This window comes from Mastigoproctus giganteus, chromosome 10, assembly GCF_048544385.1.
Source record: "Mastigoproctus giganteus isolate SK-2022 chromosome 10, ASM4854438v1, whole genome shotgun sequence".
Classification (NCBI taxonomy): domain Eukaryota; kingdom Metazoa; phylum Arthropoda; class Arachnida; order Uropygi; family Thelyphonidae; genus Mastigoproctus; species Mastigoproctus giganteus.
This window is the reverse complement of record NC_143584.1, coordinates 34871148-34897063: the sequence shown is the minus strand read 5'-3', so window position 1 is coordinate 34897063 and position 25916 is coordinate 34871148. Positions and strand designations below refer to the sequence as shown.

General features: G+C 39.0%; 1 protein-coding gene across 1 annotated transcript in view; it reads right to left on the bottom strand.

Moving 5' to 3' along the window:
• The window catches only part of LOC150078967 (A disintegrin and metalloproteinase with thrombospondin motifs 6-like), an 87161-nt gene that overhangs the window by 8686 nt on the left and 52559 nt on the right, over window positions 1-25916 (bottom strand). The window contains exons 12-14 of the mRNA XM_090382904.1: window positions 22459-22522; window positions 6394-6496; window positions 6089-6222 (exon numbers count right to left, since the gene is read on the bottom strand). Of these exons, the coding sequence (XP_090239030.1) occupies window positions 6089-6222; window positions 6394-6496; window positions 22459-22522 (301 nt within the window). The remainder of the gene's footprint in view (window positions 1-6088; window positions 6223-6393; window positions 6497-22458; window positions 22523-25916) is intronic.

Sequence of the window (25916 nt, the reverse complement as noted above, 5' to 3'; positions counted from 1 at the left end):
ATCTCTTTCATATATGCTAGAAGGGGGTGGTCTGATGGGTTGTGAAGACATCGTGATGAATAACCGCATCGATCTCCATACGTTTTGGAGAGGCATATTGACTGCCCAGAAGTATAGGAAAGCGATCCTTGATTATTTGAAGCTTTTCAGTGATACCAAGGCTCTTTATTAATTTAATGGGCAGGCGATAATGCCCTTCTGCATAGGGCTCAGCTGGTCGACAGATTACCTCAAAATGAAGATAATCTACTGACCGAGTGACCTGCCAGATCTTCGGATCGGAATCCGATTGAACAGGTCCGGGACGCTTACTGTAATCGAATTGGGCGCTTTGACCTCCTTCTCCTGCTCTTTTAGAAGAGTGGCATTTATTACTGCAAAGCCATGTAAATTGCACAAGAGCTCGTTGTGAGAGTTTAGCTGTCAAATACGATTACGCTCCTTATGAAATTTCTGAATTATGCATTTGAAAGAGGCATGCCCTCATGATTATAATACAGGTGTCCATAAAGTCTTTATCTATTTTATTGAAAACGAAGCAAAAATGGGAAAAATTCAATAATAATAATAATGTAATATGAATCATAAATGTGGTAAAACTTAAGCAGTATTCTACATAAGCACCCTCAGTATCTCTGCTGAGCTCAAATCTTTCCGCAGCAGAATTCGTCCTAGTAAAGCACCTTGGAATTCGTTTTTTGTAACTGCCGCTACAATAGAAAGCTTATAAACCTTGCAGATCTGTAACCATTGTTTGATAGACATTTGATGTGATAAAACCCCTTGCAAATAAATTCAAGGGCAATAGGTAGAAAGCTCGAGTTACCCAGGGGCTGTTGCTACCACATCCACCCTACTGATTTGAAAATAGTTCATTCAAGTACTCACGAACGATGTTCGCATAATGACAAGGTGCCCCATCTTGTTGAAATATAACGGTGTTCGAAATTCTATCTGAGTTGAGATTCGGTCCTAGATGTTGCTGAAGTATATGCAGATAAATAGGCTCTGTAATTGTAGCGGCAAAAAAAAAAGAAAAAGGGACCATAAACCTTAGATTTTGTCATATTCAGCCAAACATTTAAGTGAATCACTTTCGCATTGATAAAAATCAACTATTCGTCAGCCGAAATATGGCTGACGAACAGCTATGTCGACTAACCTTTACACACGTGTGGTAATATGCTTCATCACTGAAAAAGGTTCCATTAAATTCGCATTCTGAATTGTTCAGCCAAATCGTCACACATTGTAACTCGCTTTTGATAATCTTATTCATGTACGTCATTAAGTACCTGAATGTGGTAGCTTTTCTTCTTTAACTTCGATTATAACATGAAAGGACCTAATAGTGAGATATGGTATGGATATGTAAAAGGAACACACGATGCCTTAAGAGATTTTGTGGAAGGTGAAAGATTATGAGGGGAAGTGTGTTGGCGATCGAACTGGACTTCACTGGAGCATTCTACAGAGCGTGGCATATGATGTACAAAGGAAATGTACACCTAAAAGGAAGTACTAGTGAAAACAATATACAATGGGCAGCCTGGCTATCTCCTTGCGGTAGACAACGTGGGGTCCCACCAAGGGGCCCTGCGGCCAAATGCCAGAACACAACAGAGCCCAACACAATACTGCGCATAATATTTCTGGCATTTACAGTAATGACTGCTATAATTCTTTTCAGAAGTTATCTTTGATCTCAGTTACGACGATAATCAGAAGTTGAACGGAGTTCCTTCTGCAAGGCAGAAGGAACTCCGTTCAACATCTTACTTCTTGATAATGCCACAAGCCATCCACCCAGTATTGTTGATGTCTGTTCCAATTTTCAAGATTATTTTTTATTTTTTTATTTTTTTTGGCAAATACAACCTCAATCCTCCAGCCTATGGACCAACATGTGATTAAATATTTTAAGGCTCAGTATTTAAAGCGCATTCTGGCTGATCTGGTTGACAAGACCACCACGAACAGATGAGCGTGCAACAATATTAGCAAGCCTTTACCCAAAGGTCGCGGGTTCGAATCCCGCCACGGGCTTGGATGTAAAATGCAAAAACTTTGGGAGGTGCATTATGGCCACAGAAGCCGATGCGCCAACAACTAACAAAAAACAAACAAACAACAAGCAACAAACAACAAGCCTTCAATATAAAAGATGCTTTAAAATTCATTGATGCTGCATGTCGTGAAGTTCCACATAACTGTATTCAAAGTTCGTGGCATAGGTTTGCACTGCAGCAGCGAGCGGAAGCCCAGAAGTTAAAGAAGAACGAGCCTGTCAGTGAAAGAGATATTGAAAGAGATTTATGGAGGCCTAAATCTATAGCTGACGAAAACCCTAATCTTGAAGGAAGTTCTAAAATACCACGTAAATTTACGCTAGAACTCGGTTGCTACTATGAGTTGTTGCGTGAGAAGAGACAACGTGCAAAGCAACAAACTCTGGATTCCTTTTTCAAACGCTCAAGGGAGCAGTCAAGTGAAACTATCCACCTCCCGGGTTAGCATAACATCCACATCCCCACTTATCTGGTCCAAATCCGAGGGAATGGAATTTGACCATGACGATCCCTCTCATCAATCTGCGTAAGGCCACCCTCCACCCCAATCCCTCTCTCTATTTCCTCTCAATTATGTTTGTATTGTACTGTATATATTGCTTACAGTGAACATACTTTTTCTTACTGTACAAAAAAAAATAATAATAATACTAATAAAAATAAGTAAATCAATAAAGATGAATGAATCTCTTTGGTTGCTCTTCATTTTCTTTAGAGTGCCCAGTCTTCCAACCAAAGAAAACGAATGGTATGTACCGGTAGGGGTAACTTAGCTAGATGCGAGTGTTACTCTCATAGGCCTATTATCGCATTTTTTGGTGATTATCCACATTACGGTTGAATTTAAATTGTGAGAGACTTTCTGGAACGTAACCCTCGCGTAAATTAAAGAGAACTGTATTAGCGGGAGTGGTTCCTATCACCTTGAGGTTATAGAGAGAGGATTCACATACCCTGTTAAGAGAATTATACAGACTGAATGTGAGGGATGAATGGTCGGAAATCAGCAACAGATAAATACTGATATGATTAAAAATGATTAAATTACTAGGGAATGAGGTGGCAAGGAAGTGATAAAGGAACGGTCACATTTCAGTTCCTTCCTAAGGTGGACATAAATAAACAAAAGAAGTGGATAGACTGCGGATACAGCAAAACTGTTCTTACTGGTTGTGGTTTTCGAGTGAACCTGTTCAGACTGGGGCAGGTCGATTCTGACTTGGTACTTCAACTTCTCGAATATCCACTACCAATTCCTTAAATGCTGATCTGCAGGTGACTCTCCAGCAGGGCAAAGATAACTTAATTGATTTCAATCCTTCTAAAACTCAGACCTGTCTTATATCCCGCAAATAGGATTCTTCTACTCCTATGCTTATCTTCGATGACACTCTGATTTCTAGGCAAGTTCATATATCTCTATTGGGGATTACCCTGCCTTGTAATCTCTCTCCCTTGGAATAAGCACATTACAAATATTGTTTCTTCTGCATCTAAGAAACTGGGTTTTCTCTTTCGCTTTCGCGTTACTTTTCTTCTAAACAGCTACTCGATCTGTACAATTCTCGAATCCGCCCTACCATGAACTATTGCTTCCACATCTGGGGCGGTGATCCCAAAACTTCTCTCAGGGTTTTAGATTCCATTCAAAAGAGGGAAGTCAGGTTAATTAATGATTCATCTCCAACAGAGTCCCTCCATGCTCTGTCTCAAACGTTTTATTTCTGCTGCATGCCTTTTCTATAGATACGTCCATGGGCACTTTTTTTCTGAATTTGCTTCTATAATTCCCGCTCTCTCTTCAAAAGCAGTCCGAACACGTGGCGCAACCAGTCAACATCCTTTTACTGTCCAACTTCAAACTCACAGAACCAACTTTTCTTCTTCCTCATTTATTCATTCAACTTCGTTTGTTTTCTGGAAAAACCTTTTATCGTGCGTATTTCCTGAAAATTACGATCTACAGAAATTCAAGTCTAATGTCAACAAGTTTCTTTCATCTTCTTAACCTTCAGCCCATGCATGGTACTAAGCACAATAGGTTCTAATACCTCTCGTGTTTGGGGTTTTCAAAAAAAAAAAAAACTTGTGGAGAGCAAGAAACAAGTCTGCACTATGAGAGCTATTTGAACTAGAGAATGAAACTTTTTTGTTTGTATGAAGACATGATAATACGAAGTTACCATTAATCTTAATCGATAGAGAGAACTATATGAAGTTCAAAACTTTTGCTAATAAAGCGTTTCCAAGACGAAAAACATTATTGAACTTAAGTGTTTAAGGTATGTATTAAGTTAGTGTTTGTAAATTTCATTTCAGCATAATTGATGTATGCAGTCATTACAGTACTAACTAGATAGGGTGGCCTGTTAGCGGGAAGATAAATAGAATGGAGGGAAACTGAGTTGAATTGAAGTTTGTTGTTTCCTTCCATCTAGGGTCTAGTAACCACTGTACTGGTTACAGAGTGATAAAGTATAAATTGGACAAAATAAATTTGAATTAAAAATTGTTTAATTTAGAGTTGAAGAAAATAGTAAAACGTAGATAAAGTGTCTATGGGCAGAGCCAAGTCAAGGAAACAATCTTTCAGAGGATTGTATAAATGAAAGCTGACCGGGCTAGCCACGTGGGTAAAGTGCCTGCCTGCCTGGCAACCCAAAGGTAAGTGTAAGTGTAAGTGTAAGTGTGTTTAGGGTCAAACGGCACAAGGGGTTCCCCCCATCTCCGCGTAGTTTACATTGTGGGTGAACCAGTTGACTGGAAAAGCCAGAGATTTAAAAGTGTATGGACTTTGTATATGTGTGATGCCTTGTACCGTTGTTCATCTGGTCATTTAGCCGCTGGGCCCCTATTGAGGCCCAACGTTGCCCCACTTACGCCCCGTGGAGGCAGACCAGGAACCCAGTAGTCTGTTTCACTCTGGCAGGTCCTGCCACTTAATTTCCTGAGATTTCGGCGGCTAGGACCTTAAAAAAAAAATAAATAAAAATAAATAAATAAATTAAAAAAAATAAAAAAAGAAAGACAGAAACGCGTCGACGTAGGGGTAGAATCGCTTAGTTTTGCTAGGCCAAGTTATGGGCGTAAGGTAATTTAGATATGTTAAGTTTTTGGGTAGGGCTTTCGCTAGCGTATAGGGCCAATAGAGTAGGTAGCCCCAGTTTTCAGTGGGACATGCCCATGTCCCACCAGAGTAGAAGATATAGGGTGGAGAGGAGAGGAGGACGAAAATGTCCCCCCTCCCCCCAAGGAAGTAGGTTTAAAGGTGAAGGGGGCTAGAGTGCCCTCTTCAGATCGCCATATGGCTATTGGCAGCTATTGTTTCAAGTTTCTTTACTCATGGGGCAAGCTCCGTCCTTGTGCTTGTGTCACTCATCTTTAGTTGCAGCCTTTACATTGTGCTGGCTGGTGTCTCAATAGTAGTACTTGATGTCAGTCATTGTAGATGGTGATTAATGTCCTTCTCCTGATGAAGAGGTCTTGTGCGAACTGGGATAATGCTCTATATTCATCCTCAGTATCTATGAAATGGGATTCCAATCCCTTTGGTAGGTATCTTATTTTTGTTATAAGTACCCCTCTGAGGTCTTCATATTGTGGGCACTCGTACACTATGTGATTCCAGCTTTCTGTCTCCCCGCACGTACATCCCAAAGGTCGCGGGTTCGAATCCCGCCTCGGGCTTGGATCAGAGTAAAAGGCAAAAACTTCGGGAGGTGCATTATGGCCACAGAAGCCGATGCGCCAACAACTACCAAAAAAAAAAAAAAATTATAAATGAAATGTGATCAGGTTACCATCGTTCGCAGTTCTGACTCATAGTATTGTTTCTTACAGCCATGCTGTCATTTTTAGCTGTTCGAGATGACTGAATGTTATAATTGTGTTTTGAAATATGTAAAAACACAGTCTACTATAATAACTCATAAATCTTTTTTTTATCTGAATCACCAGTACTCCAGAATGAATTATAAGCCCTTGGAGGTTTAAATTTAACTTTTAAATGTAATACTTACCATGCATTGTCCATTAACGCATATATCTAAGCTGTCCGGAAAGCAGCGGGTTCCATCCACCACCTTGACTTTTCTTTCTACGTAGAAGTTATAACCAATAGCTTGGCAATACAATGAACAAGGTTTCACCTGTCCTAAACATAAAAAGTACAGGTCGGAATTAAAAGTAAATACATTGCTGGTTTAATTTAACTAATTACTGTTTTCTATAGAGAAAAAAACGAGATGGTGCCTAATACACCGCGTTGGATAAAAAAAGAAAAAAACAAAGAAAATCTACTAAAGCGTAAGTCTGTTGAAAATACCTTCTGTATAAGGGATCCACTCATAGTGCTTGCCACGAAATTCTAACGTGTTAAACTCTGCACACTGCAGTGTTCGAAAGTCTTCAGCACCCTTTAGGCAGTCCTACGGTCGAAAATGCAAAGAGTCAACAGAAAAAATTATTTTCAATCGAAACAAGCAATCATATGAATTTGAAGTAATCCATCTTAATTGTAATACGTGTTATAGTAATATATATGGATAGTCTGTGTATATATATTTTGTTATAATTTCCATAATCAAAATCAAATTTATTACAGGCAGTATACCAAAAGTTTATTAGTATGTTTATTTATGACTAATATAGAGATGAACTGAACGTGTGTGAACAATCTTTCACCCATTCACTCTAACATCGCTAGCTCTCATTTAACCATAAGGCCGGTGGAGAAGCCCTTCGAGGATTTCTAGTTTCTGGGAGAAACCAAATTGTCTTCATAATCGTCTGTTTCAATCTTTCTTAAATGAGTAATCTTTCAGAGCAGGCGTGTTCACAATGCCTGAAGCCTCAACTGTTTTCACCATCCGTCTCACGAAAAATCTCAACCCCAAATAGAAGGATTTTTATTAAATTTTATATTTAGCTCCTTAAAAAATATTTATAAAGCCATCACAAATTTCATTCAAATCGCACAAACAGAAATTCGGAAATTATTATTTATTTTTTGTTCATAGATATCACACAGGGCCACATGGGTTGCCAGGGCAAGTGGGCTGGGGGCCCCAAGACCAGTTTCTTACAATGAATTGTGCGTTTTCTGAAACAGAATTTAATTTTAGTTATCTTCATTTCTGTTAAATACGAAAATCCATCAATTACATAATACTAATAATATTCCTATTATAATGGTTATAATAATATTGCTGATGGCCTGAAAAAGTCAGTAAATGTTCGCAGTGCGTTACATTTCAGGTGCATTAGCAAATAATAATAATTTATGATTTATAACAAAAAATGAGCAAAAAGCAAAGACTTACATGTGAACGAAGAAAATTTCGTTTCTGCACCAGCCACATTGCTCATTCATTCTCATTCCTCTAACCAGCACATGGCAATAAATATAATATCCTGTTCTACAGCTACAGTAAAAGGTTATATATCCTATGTGATATGTTTGAAAATAAAAAAATAATAATTTGCCAGATTTTTTCGGGCCAATTTTAATAAAATTTGGTTAAGTCTCTACAAATCGTTCTAAAGAGGAAATAAAAAAAATTTCATAAAAATGTATCCATTAGAAGACGAGTTGTTGCATGAGAGCGAATGGACGATGAAAACAATAATAATTGTTAGATTTCTATTAGTTTGATTTTAATGAAATTTGGGGTGGCTCTACAATTCTTTTTGAAATGCCCAAATATAAAATTCAATGAAAATCCATTCAGAGAAGGCGAGTTAGTACATGAAGACGAAAAAAACAAACGAAAAAATAATAACTATACCCGATTTTCTGTTGAGTCGAGTTCTTATAGACGAACCACAGCGGTAATTTTTTCATTTGAAACTAAATAAATAAATAAATAAATTTTTATTTGCCCTACAAAAATAAGAAGATAAATATACACTTGTAAGAGAAAAATTCCCCTCACGGCGGTAGATGCCAGGGGATTGACATGCACTAGAAAGTTTGCATAATTTTTACAATTAACTAGAAGTTTACAAACTACAGTAGAATTTCAGAATAAAGGGACTTTCGGGAATTCAAGGTACCGTTATTTCGATTTTTCCGTTATCTAGAAAGTTTTATTTTTAATAAAAAAAATGAGGCTAAATAAAAAAAATAGAGAGATTAAGAATGAAATTTTATTAATTGCACAAAAAACACATAAACATGTTGACGATACAATGTTATATTCTGCGATTAATACACTCATACTTACTCCCTGTTCTATTTTCTTTATTATATCAAGTTTAGTTTGCGCGGGTGGCACAGTGGTATCGTCACCGTCCTCCCGACACCTGGTGAAAAAGGCCCAGGTTCGGATGACGCGAGGAACATTTATCAGCTTTTTTCACTCCGTGGCTGAGTTAGTCGGTCTCAGGCGTGAATAGCAAAGTGTCCCCCAAGAAACTAAGGCAAATCGACCAGAGAACGCGCAATTTACAGACACAATACACATGGGCAGATGAAATAACTTTCCGGGTGACGCTATTAATGGATTATATCAAGTTTGTCACTAAGCTTTTATATTGTTCTCCTTTTCTTCTCTGTATGAGGTTTATTAACTTTAGGAACCATAACGACGGATTTTTAATTAAAAATAAATCTAAAACAGCGGTATAATCCGTGATAGGGGCTCACATCTGGTGAGTATGGGCTTGGCACACTCAGGGCCCTGAGCTGGATATCATCGTTCTTCTCTTTCTTGATGATTCTCAACGCAAAATCAAACTTTTGGCACAGCTCTTCTACAGATGCACGTGGCCTTCTCTTGGAGGAGTTCATAATTAATCATTGTGTTTCAATTCACAACAAGCCTATCACCCTCATACTTTCTCAAGTTATGTAGGAGAATCTAATATAGATATAACGATGACAAACTCTCACTTCGATTTGCGGCTTACTGACTGGACCGTGTATACGGACTGGTGCACCTGTGACCATAGAGTCATCTATTATATGCTTTCCCCTGTTTCTACCGTACCATCTTCACACACTTTCTCACAGCCAGAATTAATAAGATTTTCCATCAGAAACATTGACTGGAATGCTTTTGACTCTTCCATTCTTCTGGACCTTGACTTACAGAAACTTGCTTCTTTTGAAACCTCACCTATTTCTCATCAAGTGATCTATATTCAAAATGCTATAATAAAAGCGTCATATAAGTCTTCTAGGAAAAAGAGGGTAAACCAGAAGACGTGCTCATGGTGGACGCAGGAGTTATCGCAGTTAAGAAGGGAAGTTCATCGAGCCCGTAGGTACTACCAAAGGCATAGAGACTGGCCCCAAGCCGACGTTAATCGTTTTTACCAGCAGTATTCTTCATTGAGGAAAAGCTACGTGAAGGCCATTGCCTCTCGAAAGCGTGAAACGTGGATGAATTTCGTTCACACCTCTGGAAATGCTAACCCTTGGGGTCTTCTATACAAGATTGTAAGAGGAAAAACCTCTAGTTCTAACATATTTGGCTCAATTGTGGCAGACTCCGTGGAAACACTGAACTGGCATGATTCTACAAATGCAATCTTAGATGCTCTTTTTCCGTTGGATGATCCTACCTCAGACTTACCTATTCATTCTAAAATCCGATCAGACAATGAATTTTATGTGTCCTCAACAACCACCGAACCTTTTACGTTGGATGAACTGCAGGCTGTCTCCCATAAAGTTAATGTTCAGAAGTGCCTAGATCTTATAGAAAACATTTTTATCATCAGAGTCTTGAAATTAAAACCTTACGTTCTTCTAAACTTATTCAACAGATGCCTTCAGGAAGAAACTTTTCCGGAAATTTGGAAGGTCGCTCTAGTTAAGTTGATCAGAAAGCCAGATAAGCCTCCTGGAGCGGCTAGATCGTACAGGCCGATCGCTCTGCTGGCTAACTTGGGTAAATTGCTAGAGCGACTAATGGCCATTAGATTGAATACCCTACTGGTAGAACAGGATCTGCTTTCAAGAAGTCAATATGGGTTCTGTCCCGGACGTTCCTGCGAGGATGCTCTTGTGGACTTTGTCTCTTCAGTTCAAAACTCGGTACATAAATATACCCTGGCCGTTTTCATCGACTTCGAGGGTGCCTTCGACTCCCTTTGGTGGGAGAGCGTCCTGGAGCGTCTGCGATCGGCTAGGTGCTCCAACCACCTTTACCTTTTAATCCGCAATTACTTTGCCAATAGAACCATAATAGTCAAGGCTAAACATAGCCAAGTATCAAGATCAGTATCTAGAGGGTGCCCACAAGGCTCTATATTGGGTCCTTTTACATGGAACATGGTGCTGCAGCAGTGGCTCTCCCGATCTTTCGGTAACGTCAAAATAATAGCGTATGCAGACGATCTCACCATCTTGGTAAATGGTAACTCTAGGGCCGATCTTGAAAATACCGCAAATTTTGTTCTCCGGGATCTCTACGATTGGACTGTGGCCAATAAGCTTAAAATCAGCTTGTCAAAAACAAAGATGATGATTCTTGGATCAAAGTTGGATATCACTCGTCCTCCGTTGGTCAAGATCAACAACATTCGTCTCCCCATAGTTAAAGAGTACAAGGTTCTAGGAGTGGTAATTGATTCCAGTCTCAATTTTATTCCTCATTTGACAAACTTATCATCTAAAATACGTAGATTTACTGGTGCAATTGTTAGGGTGTCCCGTGTTGAATGGGGGCTCTCCAGAAAAACTTTAAGGATTTATTACAATGCAGTTTTCCTCCCTCTAATCACGTATGCTGCCGGTGCATGGTTTCACAGGGCACGGCTCAAACACTTCATTACAAAACTCGCCTCATTGCAGAGAACCATTTTGCGGTGTTTAGTTAAGGCATGCAGGACAGTCTCGACGCAAGCTCTGCAAGTACTAGCCGGAACATTACCTTTAGACTTGCAAGTTACTTATAGAGGCTTTTTATACAGACTGAAAAGGCAGATTGAGACCGAATTTCTTGGAATAACCATCAACCTTCAAGATGATGCTAAAAGAGAAAGAAGGAGACTGTGGAACGAGTTAGTAAACATTTGGCAGTCTCGATGGGATACAGCTCCCGTTGGTGCAACAACGAGAAAATTTATACCACAAGTTTCATTTCTCCTTGATAAACGTGTTCGATTGTGGTTCTGTATGGACATATTCACGTCGTACCTGTTGACAGGACATGGATCGATGAACCAGAGTCTTCTTAGGTTCAGTTTATCACAAACAGATCTCTGTTCGTGTGGATCGCCAGATAGTTGGGATCACATCTTGTTTCATTGCTCCCTGTATGACGATCTCAGACTTCCTCTTCAAGCACTTACTAATTTTCAATCAGGACAGGAGTCGTCTCTGCTTCAAAGCTCGGAGTCATTTCAGAATCTTCAGACTTTCGCTTAAGGCGTATTTCTTTGAAGGCGTTCAGTGTCGACAGATCTCAACAGGATGCAGCACAACGGTCCTGCTGATGCATAGCTGGTTAGATCTCCTTTAATAATACATAAACTCAAATCCTCAAGAAACGAAATTTTCCTCGGCCTGCAGACAAAATTAAGTGCTTTCTTCCTTTTTTTTTTTTTTTTTTTTTTAATTTTATTTATTTATTTATTTATTTTTATTTTTTATTTATTATTATTTTTTTAAATTTTATTTTATTTATTTTATTATTTATTTATATTTCTTGGTGATTCCCTTCGACTCTCTCTCTCTCTCTCAGGGTAACTCAGGATTTTTTTTTTTTTTTTTTTGGCTGGTGCAGCATAAGCCTCAGGCTTCCTTGCACCATGTAGCTATTAATAATAATAATAATTATAATAATAATAATATCAGTACAGATTTCACTTTCAAAATAGCGAACGTAAACAAATACAGTAATCATGTGACTTGCCGTTTTCTTTTTTCGGAACTGCAAAACATCTGCGTTGTATGTAAACATCCGATCTCAATGGGCCGTTAGCTCGAATGGTCCGTTATTTGGGGTGCCGTTATTTCGACAGTCTACTGTAATAATGTTTACACACACCAATTCACATGAGTCAATATGCTGCATATCTTCTTAATGATCGTGATTTGATGATGGAATGGCTATGCGTTCAGAGCAGTAATTAGGCAACAGTAGCCTGAGCGAACCACAATGCGATTTGCTTCCTATACCGCGCATCAGCTGACACTCTTTCAAGGTCAGTTTCAATATTCATTAAGTCCTTGTATTCACTTTGATCTTTTTGCCTTTTTTTATTTCATTCGGCATATTTGTACAGTATTTGTAACCACTATATATATTTTTATATATATATATATATATTTTTTTTTTTTTTTTGACTTGGAGCATTATAGCCACAAATGCTAAACAAATAAACAAAAACCACTATTTTACTAAATGGGAAACACTGTGACTGACATTCAGCCGAAAATTTTAATTTTCTGGTTAAAGAAGCAAAAGATTACATCATTTGGCAGAAACAGCTTCACGTCCTCCCACCCACTTCCGCGATAATCGACTTTAGATTTAAGTAGAGAACGTTCCTTCCTTTCAATAAAATTTAAAAAAAAAAAAAAAAAAAAACGGAAGATCAGCTGCTGCTCCGAAATTATTAATAAATCTTCTTTTATTTGGATATGTACAATACAACTTTCACAGTTCTTTATTTTTTTACCGTATTCACAGAAAATTCCTTTATATCGATCCGATATAAACCTTTCATTTCTTACCTGTACCATTAGATGGCACCACAAGTCAACGTGAAATGGTTATGTATAACGATATATTAATCTACTACAAAAGAATTTTCTCTATATATAGTTTGTTATTATCACAAAAACTATTCAAGTAAAAAAATCAAGATATATATATATATATATATATATATATATATCTTGATTTTTTTAAAGTAAAAGTAAAATTAAAGTAAAAGATATATATTAATTTATCTTTTACTATGTATATAAAGTGCTTAGCATCATAATACACAGCCATTTCTGTATAAACAGAAAATTTTTAAGATGGCATCGTTTTAGGTTATATCTCATATTGTGAATACCTTCACAACGAGTTGCCATGATATTGCACTACTTCGAATAAGTAACGCTTCACCTAAGGAGAAGACTAGTGTTACTTATTCTCAGATAGGTACCACCACCCAGACAGCACTGTTTCAGGGCTATTTGATGTATGTATGTGAATATCTACTCGAATATCCACTTGTCCCTATTAGACTTAGAAAAGCAAAAAAGGTAGAGGGAAAGTTATAGTAGGAGTGGAAGAGGAAAAGAAACAGTGTAGAAGAATGAAAGGGACAGTAACTCCTTCAACTCACACCACTCAAAAACTCATAAACTCCTCGAATAGGCAACGCTTCCCCAGTGGAGAAGGCTGTTGTTACCTATTCTCGGAAACTCCGGACATCATCAAGCTCCCCCTAGCAGCACTGTTTCAGGGCTATTTGATGTATGTATGTGAATATCTACTCGAATATCCACTTGTCCCTATTAGACTTAGAAAAGCAAAAAAGGTAGAGGGAAAGTTATAGTAGGAGTGGAAGAGGAAAAGAAACAGTGTAGAAGAATGAAAGGGACAGTAACTCCTTCAACTCACACCACTCAAAAACTCATAAACTCCTCGAATAGGCAACGCTTCCCCAGTGGAGAAGGCTGTTGTTACCTATTCTCGGAAACTCCGGACATCATCGAGCTCCCCCCAGCAGCACTGTTTCAGGGCTATTTGGCCCTTCGTCAGTGAGTGGGTAGGTACCCAAGTGATGCAATGATGGCAAAAACAGTTATGAAGTATAACTCCACAATATGAGAGATGCCTGATGGTGTATGATGTATTTAGACTAAGGCGCATTTAGGGCTAGAGCCTCAAGCTGCGAACAAATTTAGACTATGTATATAAAGTGCTTAGCATCATAATACACAGCCATTTCTGTATAAACAGAAAATTTTTAAGGTGGCATCGTTTTAGGTTATATCTCATATTGTGAATACCTTCACAACGAGTTGCCAAAACGATGCCACCTTAAAAATTTTCTGTTTATACAGAAATGGCTGTGTATTATGATGCTAAGCACTTTATATACATAGTCTAAATTTGTTCGCAGCTTGAGGCTCTAGCCCTAAATGCGCCTTAGTCTAAATACATCATACACCATCAGGCATCTCTCATATTGTGGAGTTATACTTCATAACTGTTTTTGCCATCATTGCATCACTTGGGTACCTACCCACTCACTGACGAAGGGCCAAATAGCCCTGAAACAGTGCTGCTAGGGGGAGCTTGATGATGTCCGGAGTTTCCGAGAATAGGTAACAACAGCCTTCTCCACTGGGGAAGCGTTGCCTATTCGAGGAGTTTATGAGTGGTGTGAGTTGAAGGAGTTACTGTCCCTTTCATTCTTCTACAACTGTTTCTTTTCCTCTTCCACTCCTACTATAACTTTCCCTCTACCTTTTTTGCTTTTCTAAGTCTAATAGGGACAAGTGGATATTCGAGTAGATATTCACATACATACATCAAATAGCCCTGAAACAGTGCTGTCTGGGTGGTGGTACCTATCTGAGAATAAGTAACACTAGTCTTCTCCTTAGGTGAAGCGTTACTTATTCGAAGTAGTGCAATATCATGGCAACTCGTTGTGAAGGTATTCACAATATGAGATATAACCTAAAACGATGCCACCTTAAAAATTTTCTGTTTATACAGAAATGGCTGTGTATTATGATGCTAAGCACTTTATATACATAGTCTAAATTTGTTCGCAGCTTGAGGCTCTAGCCCTAAATGCGCCTTAGTTTATCTTTTACTTTAATTGATGAACAGAATTTTGAATTTCACATATACAGAAAAACCATGTGAATTCAAACCACATATTCTAGAAATGTCGGATTAAAAACAAAGAAGTTTGGATTACAGGGCCGCCGAGAGCTGGTCCGGGCCCCGGGAAAACAATAATTCCGGGCCCGATGACAGAAAAAAAAAAAAAAAAAACCTGCGTGTAGATAGAAATTGTTCTTAATTTTTTCTGTAATATAATAATACGAAAATCGAATAATAGTGATACAATATTGGGTAAATACAAAATAATAGTTGTTAACAAAGAATTTCCACTCGTATAATAAGGTTAATCTTGATAAACTATCATGCTATATACCAGCTGACAAAGTCAAAAAATCACAGCTTGAGTCTCGGATTTAGACTAAATCGCAAAGGTGCTTTGCGAGCCTTACAACTTGTAAATAACTCTATTACTTTTGAAAAATCACGGCACACTGTTTATTTCTATCGCTGCATCAAATCGAGTTGTCATGTTACCAATAACACTGTCTAAAAGAATATTAAGCTTGAATACTTCAGTTGGTGTTATTGTCCATTCTTCAGCATTTCTTTTCCTCTTCCTTTGTCGTCGATCTGGTAATTCAGCCTGCATACTTAAATTTATAGCTACGAGCTTGCATTCGTTTAGGATTACCTCCCAACTCTTCCTAATCTTTTTCAAATCTGTCAGAAGACTAGAAAGATTTGCCACTTCGATGTCGAGGTAGTATTTCGAGCTTGTAAGACCGTGCTTCGGTGGTAATTCATAATGAATGATGGTAATTCATAATGAAGGGTTGAACAAGAACAAACACAGAACCAAGGTTTAAAATATATAATATATAAATATATTAAATATTTTAAATATATAATATATTTATATATTATATATTTATATATTATATATATTTTTACAATGTAAAATATATAAATAAAGGTTTAAAATATATTATGAAAATAATTTTAATAAAAATTATAATAGCGCATATTTATAAGTTTACCTTTGACAAAAATATGAAAATCAGATAGAAAAAGAAAATATACTTTCAACAATTTCATTCACGACACGAGTGACGAGGATATGCGTTCACCGACATAAAATAAAACAAAATTGCACTACCTTAGTTTGTTAGTTGAGTGACTGACTCAACTAACACGCACGAATTCAACGTAATGGGTGGCTTGTGCAATATGTGCACGCAGCGCGCAAGCTATCGACAGAAACGCCACAAAGGGGCCGAAAATACTGATAACAGCCAAAATACATAAACAAAGTGTGCAGTCATATCGGGTTTGGGGCCCGAACCTATAAACACTGTTATTACAAGTATTACTACGTATTACGATTACCGACAAAGAGATTAAAGAAATTATGCAACAAAATCACAAATAATAAAATTGGATAGTGATTTGTAAAAAAAAAAAAAAAAAGAATCCAGACCCGGGCCCTTCAGGCTGCACGTTCCCCGGGAATTTGTCTCGGCTTCCTCCCCCCTCTCGTCGGACCTGTCTATATCTATAGGGAGAGAGAGGGGGTAACACACAACTATAAAGAACTAGAAGATATAATTAAGAAATGAGGTAATAACGGAATAAAATAGAATAAAGGGAAAGCAACTAAAATAATATAAAACAAAATAAGATAACATATTGCCGTATAACTCATAATTTCAATGTCTTCGCCAGAGGTCATCCACTGAAATTACGAAAAAGAGGACAATATGTGGGCCTCTGTTTCCAGCATGACCTGTATGCTCAGGAACACGTCTTGTGAGACCATATCAGAAACAGAGGCCTACATATTGCCTTCTTTCTCATCATTTCAGTGGATGACCTCTGACAAAGACATAGAAATTATGAGTCATACGGAAATGTGTATCTTATTTTATATTATTTTAGTTGCTTTTACTTTATTCTATTTTATTTCATTTTTACCTCATTTCTTCTAGTTTTTTTTTTGTTTTTTTTTTATAGTTGTGTTACTTCATTTCTTTTAATTCTTGATTTCTAACTTACTACCTACTTGTGTATACCGTAGATTCGATAGCAACAATCTTCTCGTTTACACTTTCAATATATCGCTACAGTAGACCGTCGAAATAACGGTACCCCAAAGAATGGAGCAATCGAGCTAACGGCACATTGAGATCGGATGTTTACATACAGAGCAGATGTCTTGCAGCGCCGAAAAAAGAAAACAAGTCACGCGATTATTATATTTGTTTATGTTCGCCATTTTGAAAGTGAATTCTGTACTGATATCACGGATTATATCGCTGTTTTATATTCATTTTAAATTAAAAAAACCCTCACTATGGCTCCTTAAAGTTAATAAACCTCATACTGAGAAGAACAGAAGAACAACATTAAAGCTTAATGAAAAACTCGATATAATCCAAACTATTACATTAGGATACCCTGAAGGTTAATTCATATACATCGATTAGCCAAAACATTATGACCACCTACCTAATATGATGTTGGTCCTCCACGAGGCATGGACGCTACAAGATTTATTTATTTATTTTATTTTATTTCTAAATGTGTCTTGTGGTATCTGGTAAAAAAAAGTTAAAGTGCAGCCATTATCAACCCACTGCAGGATGGAAGCCTCCTCAACAATTCATGCTGAGGGAAATGGACCATAATCTGCCACGCTGGTCCAGTGCGGGTTGGCAGATCGACCGTATTCAGCAGTCAGGGGCTTGAACCTCGGTCTACTCAAAGAGCGTGTGCTACTGCACTCCCGATCCTGACCACTCGGCTACTGGTACCAACACGTAACCAGCAGATCCGTGGTTGAGACGCCGCAGATTAGAGTTGCTGTTCCAACACAAACCACAGATATTCGATGGGATTGATGTCTGGGGAATTTGGGGACCAGAGTGACACCTGGAAGTCTTGCCATTAAAGGGTGTACCTGGTCAGCAATGATGTTTAGGTAGGTGGTAGACGTCAGAGAGCCCGGCACATGGATAATTGGACCCAGAGTATCCCAGCAGAACATCGCCCAAAGCATGACACCGCAACCGGCTTGTTTTCGTCCCACGGTGCATCCAGGCGCCATCACTTCCCCAGGTAAGCAACGCACACGTACCCGGCCGTCCACATGGTGCAACAGGAAGCGTGATTCATCGGACCAGATGACCTTCTTCCAATCACTCAAGGTCCAATTTCGATGCTCGCGTGCCCATTGTAGGCGCTGTCGCTGGTTAACCTTGATTAGCATGGGCACTCGGAGCAGCCTTTGGCTACGCAGCCCCCATTTTCACCAGGATTCGATGTACTGTGTGTTGTAACACATTACTTCAGTCACCAGCATTCCAATTACCGGCAAGTTGCGGCACAGTCGCCTTTCTGTTGCCACGTACCATCCAGAAGAGCCTTCGCTCACCTCGATCATCTATGAGCCGTGGTCGTCCACCATCTCGCCGGCCGTTCATGGGTTTTCCCTCCTCGGACCACTTTCTGTAGGTACTAACGACGGCTGACCGTGAGCATCCCACCAGCCGTGCCGTTTCGGATATGCGCTGACCCAGTCGTCTGGCCATTACAATTTGGCCTTTGTCAAACTCGCTTAAGTCCGATGTCTTTCCCAGGCGAAGAACAAGAGTAGCACTGATTAACGGAGCTCAGTATCAGGTGTTTTTTATACCGTGTCCCGACCTGTGCACGCGCTGTAGTTCACCTGCAGTTGCTTCGATTTGCATGACGACCAGGGTTGTTTTAAGTACTCTCGGGTCCCCCGGGCGAATTTCCAGATGTGCTCCTATTCAGTTTAAATTTTGTTTTAATTTTTTTCTGGGTCTCTCTTTGTCGCATTCATTACCCTATGTATTAAAAGAGCTACTGGAAACTATGCTCCATCACCACGTTAATGAAACCCGTCGATGGAGTTTTTTTCTTTGAAGCTGAAGGACAATCATTACTGTTGGTTGCGGTAACTGGATCGAAACCTGTTTTAGTAAAGAAGGTTGTAACTTTTGGAAGCTGTGTAATCATTTCTTCTTAATGCTTTGCTTTTTTTCTTTTTGCAGCACCAATTTCGAAAATCCGTTTCAGTTTAAGATATTGTCTAATATAAATGACAAACAGGACATAAAATACAAAGTAAAGTACTATATTTGTGAAGACTGACGGGTTAAAAAAAAAAATTATTATTTTAGGGTTGCTCGTAATTAAATATATTTACCCGTATTTGTGTCTGTAAATTGCGTATGTTCTATGGTCGATTTGCCTGTTTTGCTGGACGAAAAAACCCCAGTTACTGGTGGAAAAACCTTGCCATCTACGCCTGAGACAGACTAACTCAGCCACAGTGTGAAAAAAGCCCATAAAGGTTCCTCGTGTCCTCGTGAGATTCGAACCCGGGCCTTTTTCACCGGTGTAGGGAGGACGGTGACGATACCACTGTGCTACCGCGAAGACGAAACTTGATATAATTAAAAAAAATAGAACGGGAACGTGGGGCATAAGCAGGAGTGTATTAATGGCAGAATATAACATTGGATCGTCAATATGTTTATGTTTTTTATGTGCAATTAATAAAATTGCATTATTAATATCTCTGTTTCTCATTTAGCCTCATTATTCTGCATTAAATATATTAAAAATAAAACTTTCTAGATAACGGAAAAATCGAAATAACGGCACCTTGAATCCCCGAAGGTGCCGCTATTCTGAAAGTCTACTGTATTTATACATTATGGTCTTAGGGGTAATTTGCCTAAGCAGTGGCCCTGATCCATATTACCTAATATTTTTATTTTTCACTCCATTTCTTTCCATTCTTTATTTACAGTTATATATAACTGTAAGTAAACATACATACAGAGGGGACTCCACTGATGTTATTAGTGGAATCTCAGGGTTCAGTGCTGGATCCCTTACTATTTACGGTATTTATTAATGATATTGACGAAGGTATATCAAACTTATTGTCTAAGTGTGCTGATGAAACAAAAGGTTGGTAAGATGGTTAATGATAGGAATCAAGCTATATTATGCAACACCAAAAAAATTAGGCAGTTGCTTTGAGAAGACAGTTGAGGTTTAACATCGGCAAACGCAAAGTTTACCGTCAGTTAGGCCAGGAAGAAAAATCAATGTAACGTTAAATGGAATAAGATTGGAACAGATGGACAATACAGATACTTGGGAAGCATAATGACAGAAAATGGGAAAAGCCTGGAGGAAATAAAAACAAGAATTGCAATGGGCAAAGAGGCATTTAGTAATAGAAAAGAACTATTGAGAAGTTTCAAGAAGGAATTAAGAAAGCAAATGGTAAAAACATTAATATGGACTGTTGTACTTTATGGCTCAGAGACATTGACACTGGAAAGAGAGGAGATCAGACGGCTAGAAGCTTTAAAGATGTGCTTGTGTAGGAGAATGGAAAGGGTGAAATGGGTGGACAGAGTGAGTAATGAAGAAGTTTTAAGGAAATTAGGAGAAGAGAGAACTTTAGTAAAAGAACTAAGAAGAAGACAAAAGAACTTTATAGGACAAGTTTTCAGAAGAGAAAGCATGCTGAAGAAAGTGATAAAGGAGAAGCTGGGTGAGAAGAGAGCTGTTGGGAGAAGGCGAATTTTAATGATGGATTGGATGGGAAGAGGAAATTATGCAGGAATTAAAAGGGGAAAGCACGAGTGGAGCCCTGAACCTACCTGTGGGCGAGAACTTGAAGAAGAAACGCAAAGTCCGCAAACATTGATTTGGATGTGTGGTCCAGAGATTCTGCCTAAAGAGAAGAAAAGCTCAAATCCATAGTGAAGTGCAGTCAGCATTCCTGCAATTGTCAGCGGAATAACTCCCAGTGAAAGTGTCCAGACCAGACTGTCTTAATGTGTTGCAGCTTGTATATAATGACTGCAAAATCTATATAATGCAATATAAGCTCTGTATAATAACTATATAATGCAATGTAAGCTCTGTATAAAGACTATATCATGCAATGTAAGCTGTATGTAATCTGTTAGCACTTTCTGTGTATTTTATGAATTTGTGGACCCACGTAATTTTCTATGTACTGAATATAATGTGTACAGTTAATTGTGAGATTCCTCTGGTTTCCCGTAGTGGGAATCGTGTCCTACATTTCTATGAATAAAGAATTTTATTATTATTATTATACGTGTACCAATTCGGTGGCACCACGTTCAAGGTGGTAGAAAGCGAAAGAGACCTAATGGTAATTGTACAATCTGATAATTCTCTGAGCAGTATAAACAGACAGCTAGAACAGCCCATAGGGTTCTATCAATAATATACAGGAACTTTACCAGCAGGGACAAGGAGGTGATTAGCCCATGTTATAAGGCAGTCGTTAGGCCGCATCTTGAGTATCGCATACATGTCTGGAAGCCTCATTTTAAGAAAGATGCGGATCTCTTGCAGCAGGTGCAGAGAAGAGCAGCCAGATTCGTCAAGAACACCAATGGGTACTCTTAACCAAAGACTTCAGTTCTGCAACGCTATTCTGCTTCTGCAGCTCTTGGAAATTATAAACTCTGGGGAGACCTGATTAAAATGTTTAATCAGGTCTTCCCACGAGACCTGATTAAAAATTTTAAAGCCTTAAGAAAAATCATCTATTTTTTTCTTAAGGCTTTAAATGGATTGAGTAATATTAATGATGATTGTATTCTCTCTTTCTCGTATACAGCATGCGCGCGCGCGCACACACAGACACACACACAACTGTGAAGATACATAAGAGGACGGAAGTGTAGAGACCATGAAGAGATATATTAAATTTAGAAAGCAAAAAAAAAAGACAATAACCGAGGACAATTCTGAATCAAATAAAGAAGCTACTAAAGATTTCAGGGGTTCTATACTTCCGTTCTCCTATTCTGTTTATTTTATGTGGGATGTGTCACAGTTTCGACCTCGGCTTATTCAGATGGTTCCGGTGGACCCGGCATCTCTGTAACCAGCAAAATTTTAAATTAATTATTTCAGCAGCGCTGGGCGTTACTACTATTTTTCTTTCGCCTTTTTTAATCAGTTTAATATTTTTGCCATTTTTTGTTTTTACTTATTGGGATTCCCGTAGCATTACAAAAATGGGCATCGTAATTTATATGTAATAATTATATTACTATATTGTAATTATAGTAGTTCTCAGTTGAAGTGTAATATTTCACACTGTGTTTTATTTTAAACTAGTCTTTTTTTTTTTTTTTTTCCTCTCTCAAAACAGTTTTTTTTTTTTTTTTTTTTTTCACACTCAACGCACGTCATAGAATGCTGTTTGACATATAACAATGCTCATTTTGTAATTTTTATTAGCATTTTCAGTTTAAATACTGTAATTCATTTCTGTCTGTTACTTTATGCCTTAAAGTTTCATGTAATCCCTTGTATATTATTAACAATTCAAGTTGAAGTAAATCTTTTTGAGTCCTCAATAACAGACTTCCATCTTACTACTAACTTAATGCTTAAGATACACCTACAAAGAGTCTCGTTATATACGTAATATTATTAAATAAATTATCCCAGCTATCGCCATGATTTACATAAGAATAAACATAAAATTAAAATTGAATAGCCACTATTCTTTGTCAAGGATAATTGCCCAGAGATATACTTGCCTCAATGCTACACGAGCGAAACCTCTTCCTTTCCCCAATGCAGTATCGTCCTCCATTACTAGGTCTGTTTAGATATATAAAAGAAGTTCATGAGCTGTCTATATTTACAAACAAATTTCTTAAATCTGATATTCTACGTCTGACCATAAATTGATCGTTGAATTTTTATATTTATATAATATTTGTCAAAACTGTTTACTGAACTTTCATTGCAAAAAAATAAATAAATAAATAAAAATTAGCAATGTATTAAACTAGTATTATCTGTTTAACTAATACTGTATAACTATTACTTGTCTTAACCAATATAAACTTGCGACATTTATACAGGTGCATCTTTATTTGCTTTTTTAATACAATATAATGGCCTGTAACCATCGTCTTCCCCACCTTATGGGTTTGATAGGTGAAAAGTCCATAAGCTCCGTCCAGCTGGAACCTTATGGAATATTTCACGCCATACCAGAGTAAGTTGGCCTCGAACGAGGGTTGTATGAAATTATTTGTTCTATACTGTAGTTAGGTTCTATCGCATCAGCAACTTCAAAATTGCATACGGTTACAATCGGTCCGCTTGACTCACTCATGAGTCAAGTAGACCTAATTTCGGTGAAATCAGGTTGTTTTGCAACAACCAGATCATCTGCTTACACTTTCAAGATGTTGGAACTGTTAGCAACCCTGGCCATATCCCCCTCCCATATGTGCAAGTCTTGAAAGACTGCAACTAATATATTGGAGGCGAGCACCCATGTGTCAACCAACGTAAGAAGGGATCCAGGTGTAGTGTCCACATAACACAGAAGAATCCTCCCCGTGTCACCATTCAAAACTAGGAAGTATGTGACTCTCATTAACCAGTAAAATTCCTCCACTTTGCTTATTTGAGACTTCAAGTCTGGGATTTCCTCGGAAATCCCCGTCTCTTCCATCACGACGTATGGCTGATGTCTTTTGAGATTATGATGGCCATCAAGCGAGATACAGTCTTCCTTATATTTCGAGAGTACAGCTCTAAAACGCTTTTCGCAGGCCGGCCGCTAGATAGTACACCGGACCGAAACCACTGATAATTCTCTAGGAGGCATCCGGATAAACCAATGTATAATCTCGCTGCGTCTACTCTGTCATTAAAAAAACCCATCAAAACCGAACACCTACCGGACTCCTATCGTCCGATTGCACTCCACTCTGTCCTGATCAAGGTGATGAAACAGATGTTTAGAGAAAGAACTGAGGCACACTACACCCGGGCGCAATTCCATGCACCAAACCAATTGGTTTGGTTCCACCGTCCACGCATTGGAGAATATCCTAGGCCTGGCCGAAAAGTGCGATCAGAAATAGCTTTTGGTCATCTCGGTCGATTTCGCGGGGGCGTTGGACACCTTATGGTGGCCGAGCGTCCTCGCACGACTGAGAAAAGCGAACCTGCCAGGTAACCTCTTCGCCTGCCTCCGGAGCTATCTGAATAACGGAAAAATCACAGAACAAGCCCCCTACTGCAGGGTGGAATGCCAAATTTATCGTGGCTGTCCGCAGGTCTCTGTGCTTAGTCCACTTTTTTGGAATTGCGTCCTCGACGAGTTTCTTCGCTTGGACTTTGGAAACATCCATTCGCAGGCCTATGCGGATGATCTCGCTTTGATCCTCGCCGCCAACTCCAGGGCTCAGGTGGAGAACCTCGCTAACAGAGCTCTAGGAACCCTCCTGATATGGGCTGAGAAGCACAAATTAATCATCTTTCCGACCAAAACCCAGTACATATTATTAAAAGGCTATCTAACTCCGACAAGACCACCACAAATAAAAATTTATGACAGGACGATCAGGCTGAAAACAGTTGAAATACCTAGGCGTCATCCTGGATAGAAACCTATCATTTGTCCCTCATCTTAAGAACATCCTTGCAAAAATAAAAAAAACACACAACAATGGTCGCCTGGGTCCCTCGTCGGGACTGGGGAGTGAGGAGGCGCACCCTTGCGCTTTTCTACAAGGCAATATTCATTCCGGTCATCATATATGCCTCAGGTGCCTGGTACCGTAAACCCTCAACAGCAGTGAACCGGAGAAGACTGGACATAATCCAAAGACCGATCCCTTTGACCATAACACGTACCTGTAACACGGTGTAAACTCATGCGCTTCAGGTGATTACGGGGGCTCTATCCCTTAGACATAGAAGTTTCCCCGTGTGGGTATGTTCTACCATCTGAACCGTGGGACCAGCACTACATTCATGAATTTTATCAGAGATCCTGCCAATAACTGATCCATGGAGAGAAGGAGACTACAAACCCATCTGATGACCAGCTGGCAACAACGCTGGACAGATTCCACAAAGGAAGAAATTACACAAAAGTTCCTGCCAAGTGTACACACTACATTTCCTCAGGTTCTCCTCAGGCTTATATACGACCTAACTCCTCACAGGGCACGGAGAAATCCACTGAAAACTAAATATACTGGGAATTATTGATAACCCAAGATGTGCCTGCGGCTCCCTGGAGTCCTAGCACCATCTTATGTACGACTGCGAGTTATACGAGGATCTCTGTGGTCTACTTATCACCCAACTTATTTTATACCTACAAATCAGAAGCATTACCTACTGGAGGATGAAATCGCCTACAGAGCCTTTTCTGACTTTGCCCAAAAGATGTTTGCCAGACGCCGGACACTTCCCCCACCTGCCGATCCTAACCTACTGGATCCGCCTTTGATATAACCTTAAGCCCAGGTCAACCTGCTGCAAGGAAATCACACACCTTGGAAGAACCAGGCTGTAACAACAAACTGCAAACCAACCAATCACTACCTCATCGTCACCACAAAGAACAGGATATCAGGCCAAGAGTGACCACCAAAACTGTACCAGACTCACTGAACGTACCCTCCACATTTTAAGTGCCAATTGGACGGGACATGCGTCCCAAGTGCAACCACAAACTCAGACCGCAATTAGGACAAACTGAAAGATGGGACACCGTCCCCATGAGTGACATTTCTTAGACCGGATTGGACTCACTGAACGGGTACTCCTAAGAAGACTCGTCACAGCTTTGCTGTTCAAGACCATCTTGGCTCTCAGAACCATGCTCCCTTGCGTGGTCCTTTCTTCCCCATTCCTCCTAGCGGGGGGAGCTGATGGTCTCTTTGTCTCTCCCACGCTGATTCCTCCTTCCCTCTGGTGGGGCATGGGCCTGCCGCACTGATACCTTGGGGTCGCCTTCTCTATTGACCCCATTTTCTGTCTGTTTCCCTTCAGCCTTCAGTCTCCCCCCTGCTCTCTCCTCTCTTAAAAATTTTCATGACTAGCATTCAAACCAACCCCTAGTTGGTTTGAACGCTAGTCTGACCCAATTCTCCCCCCCCCCCTTTTTTTTTTTTTTTTTTTTTTTTTTTAGATCCTAGCCACTGAAACTCAGGAAATTAGGTGGCAGAACCTGCCAGAG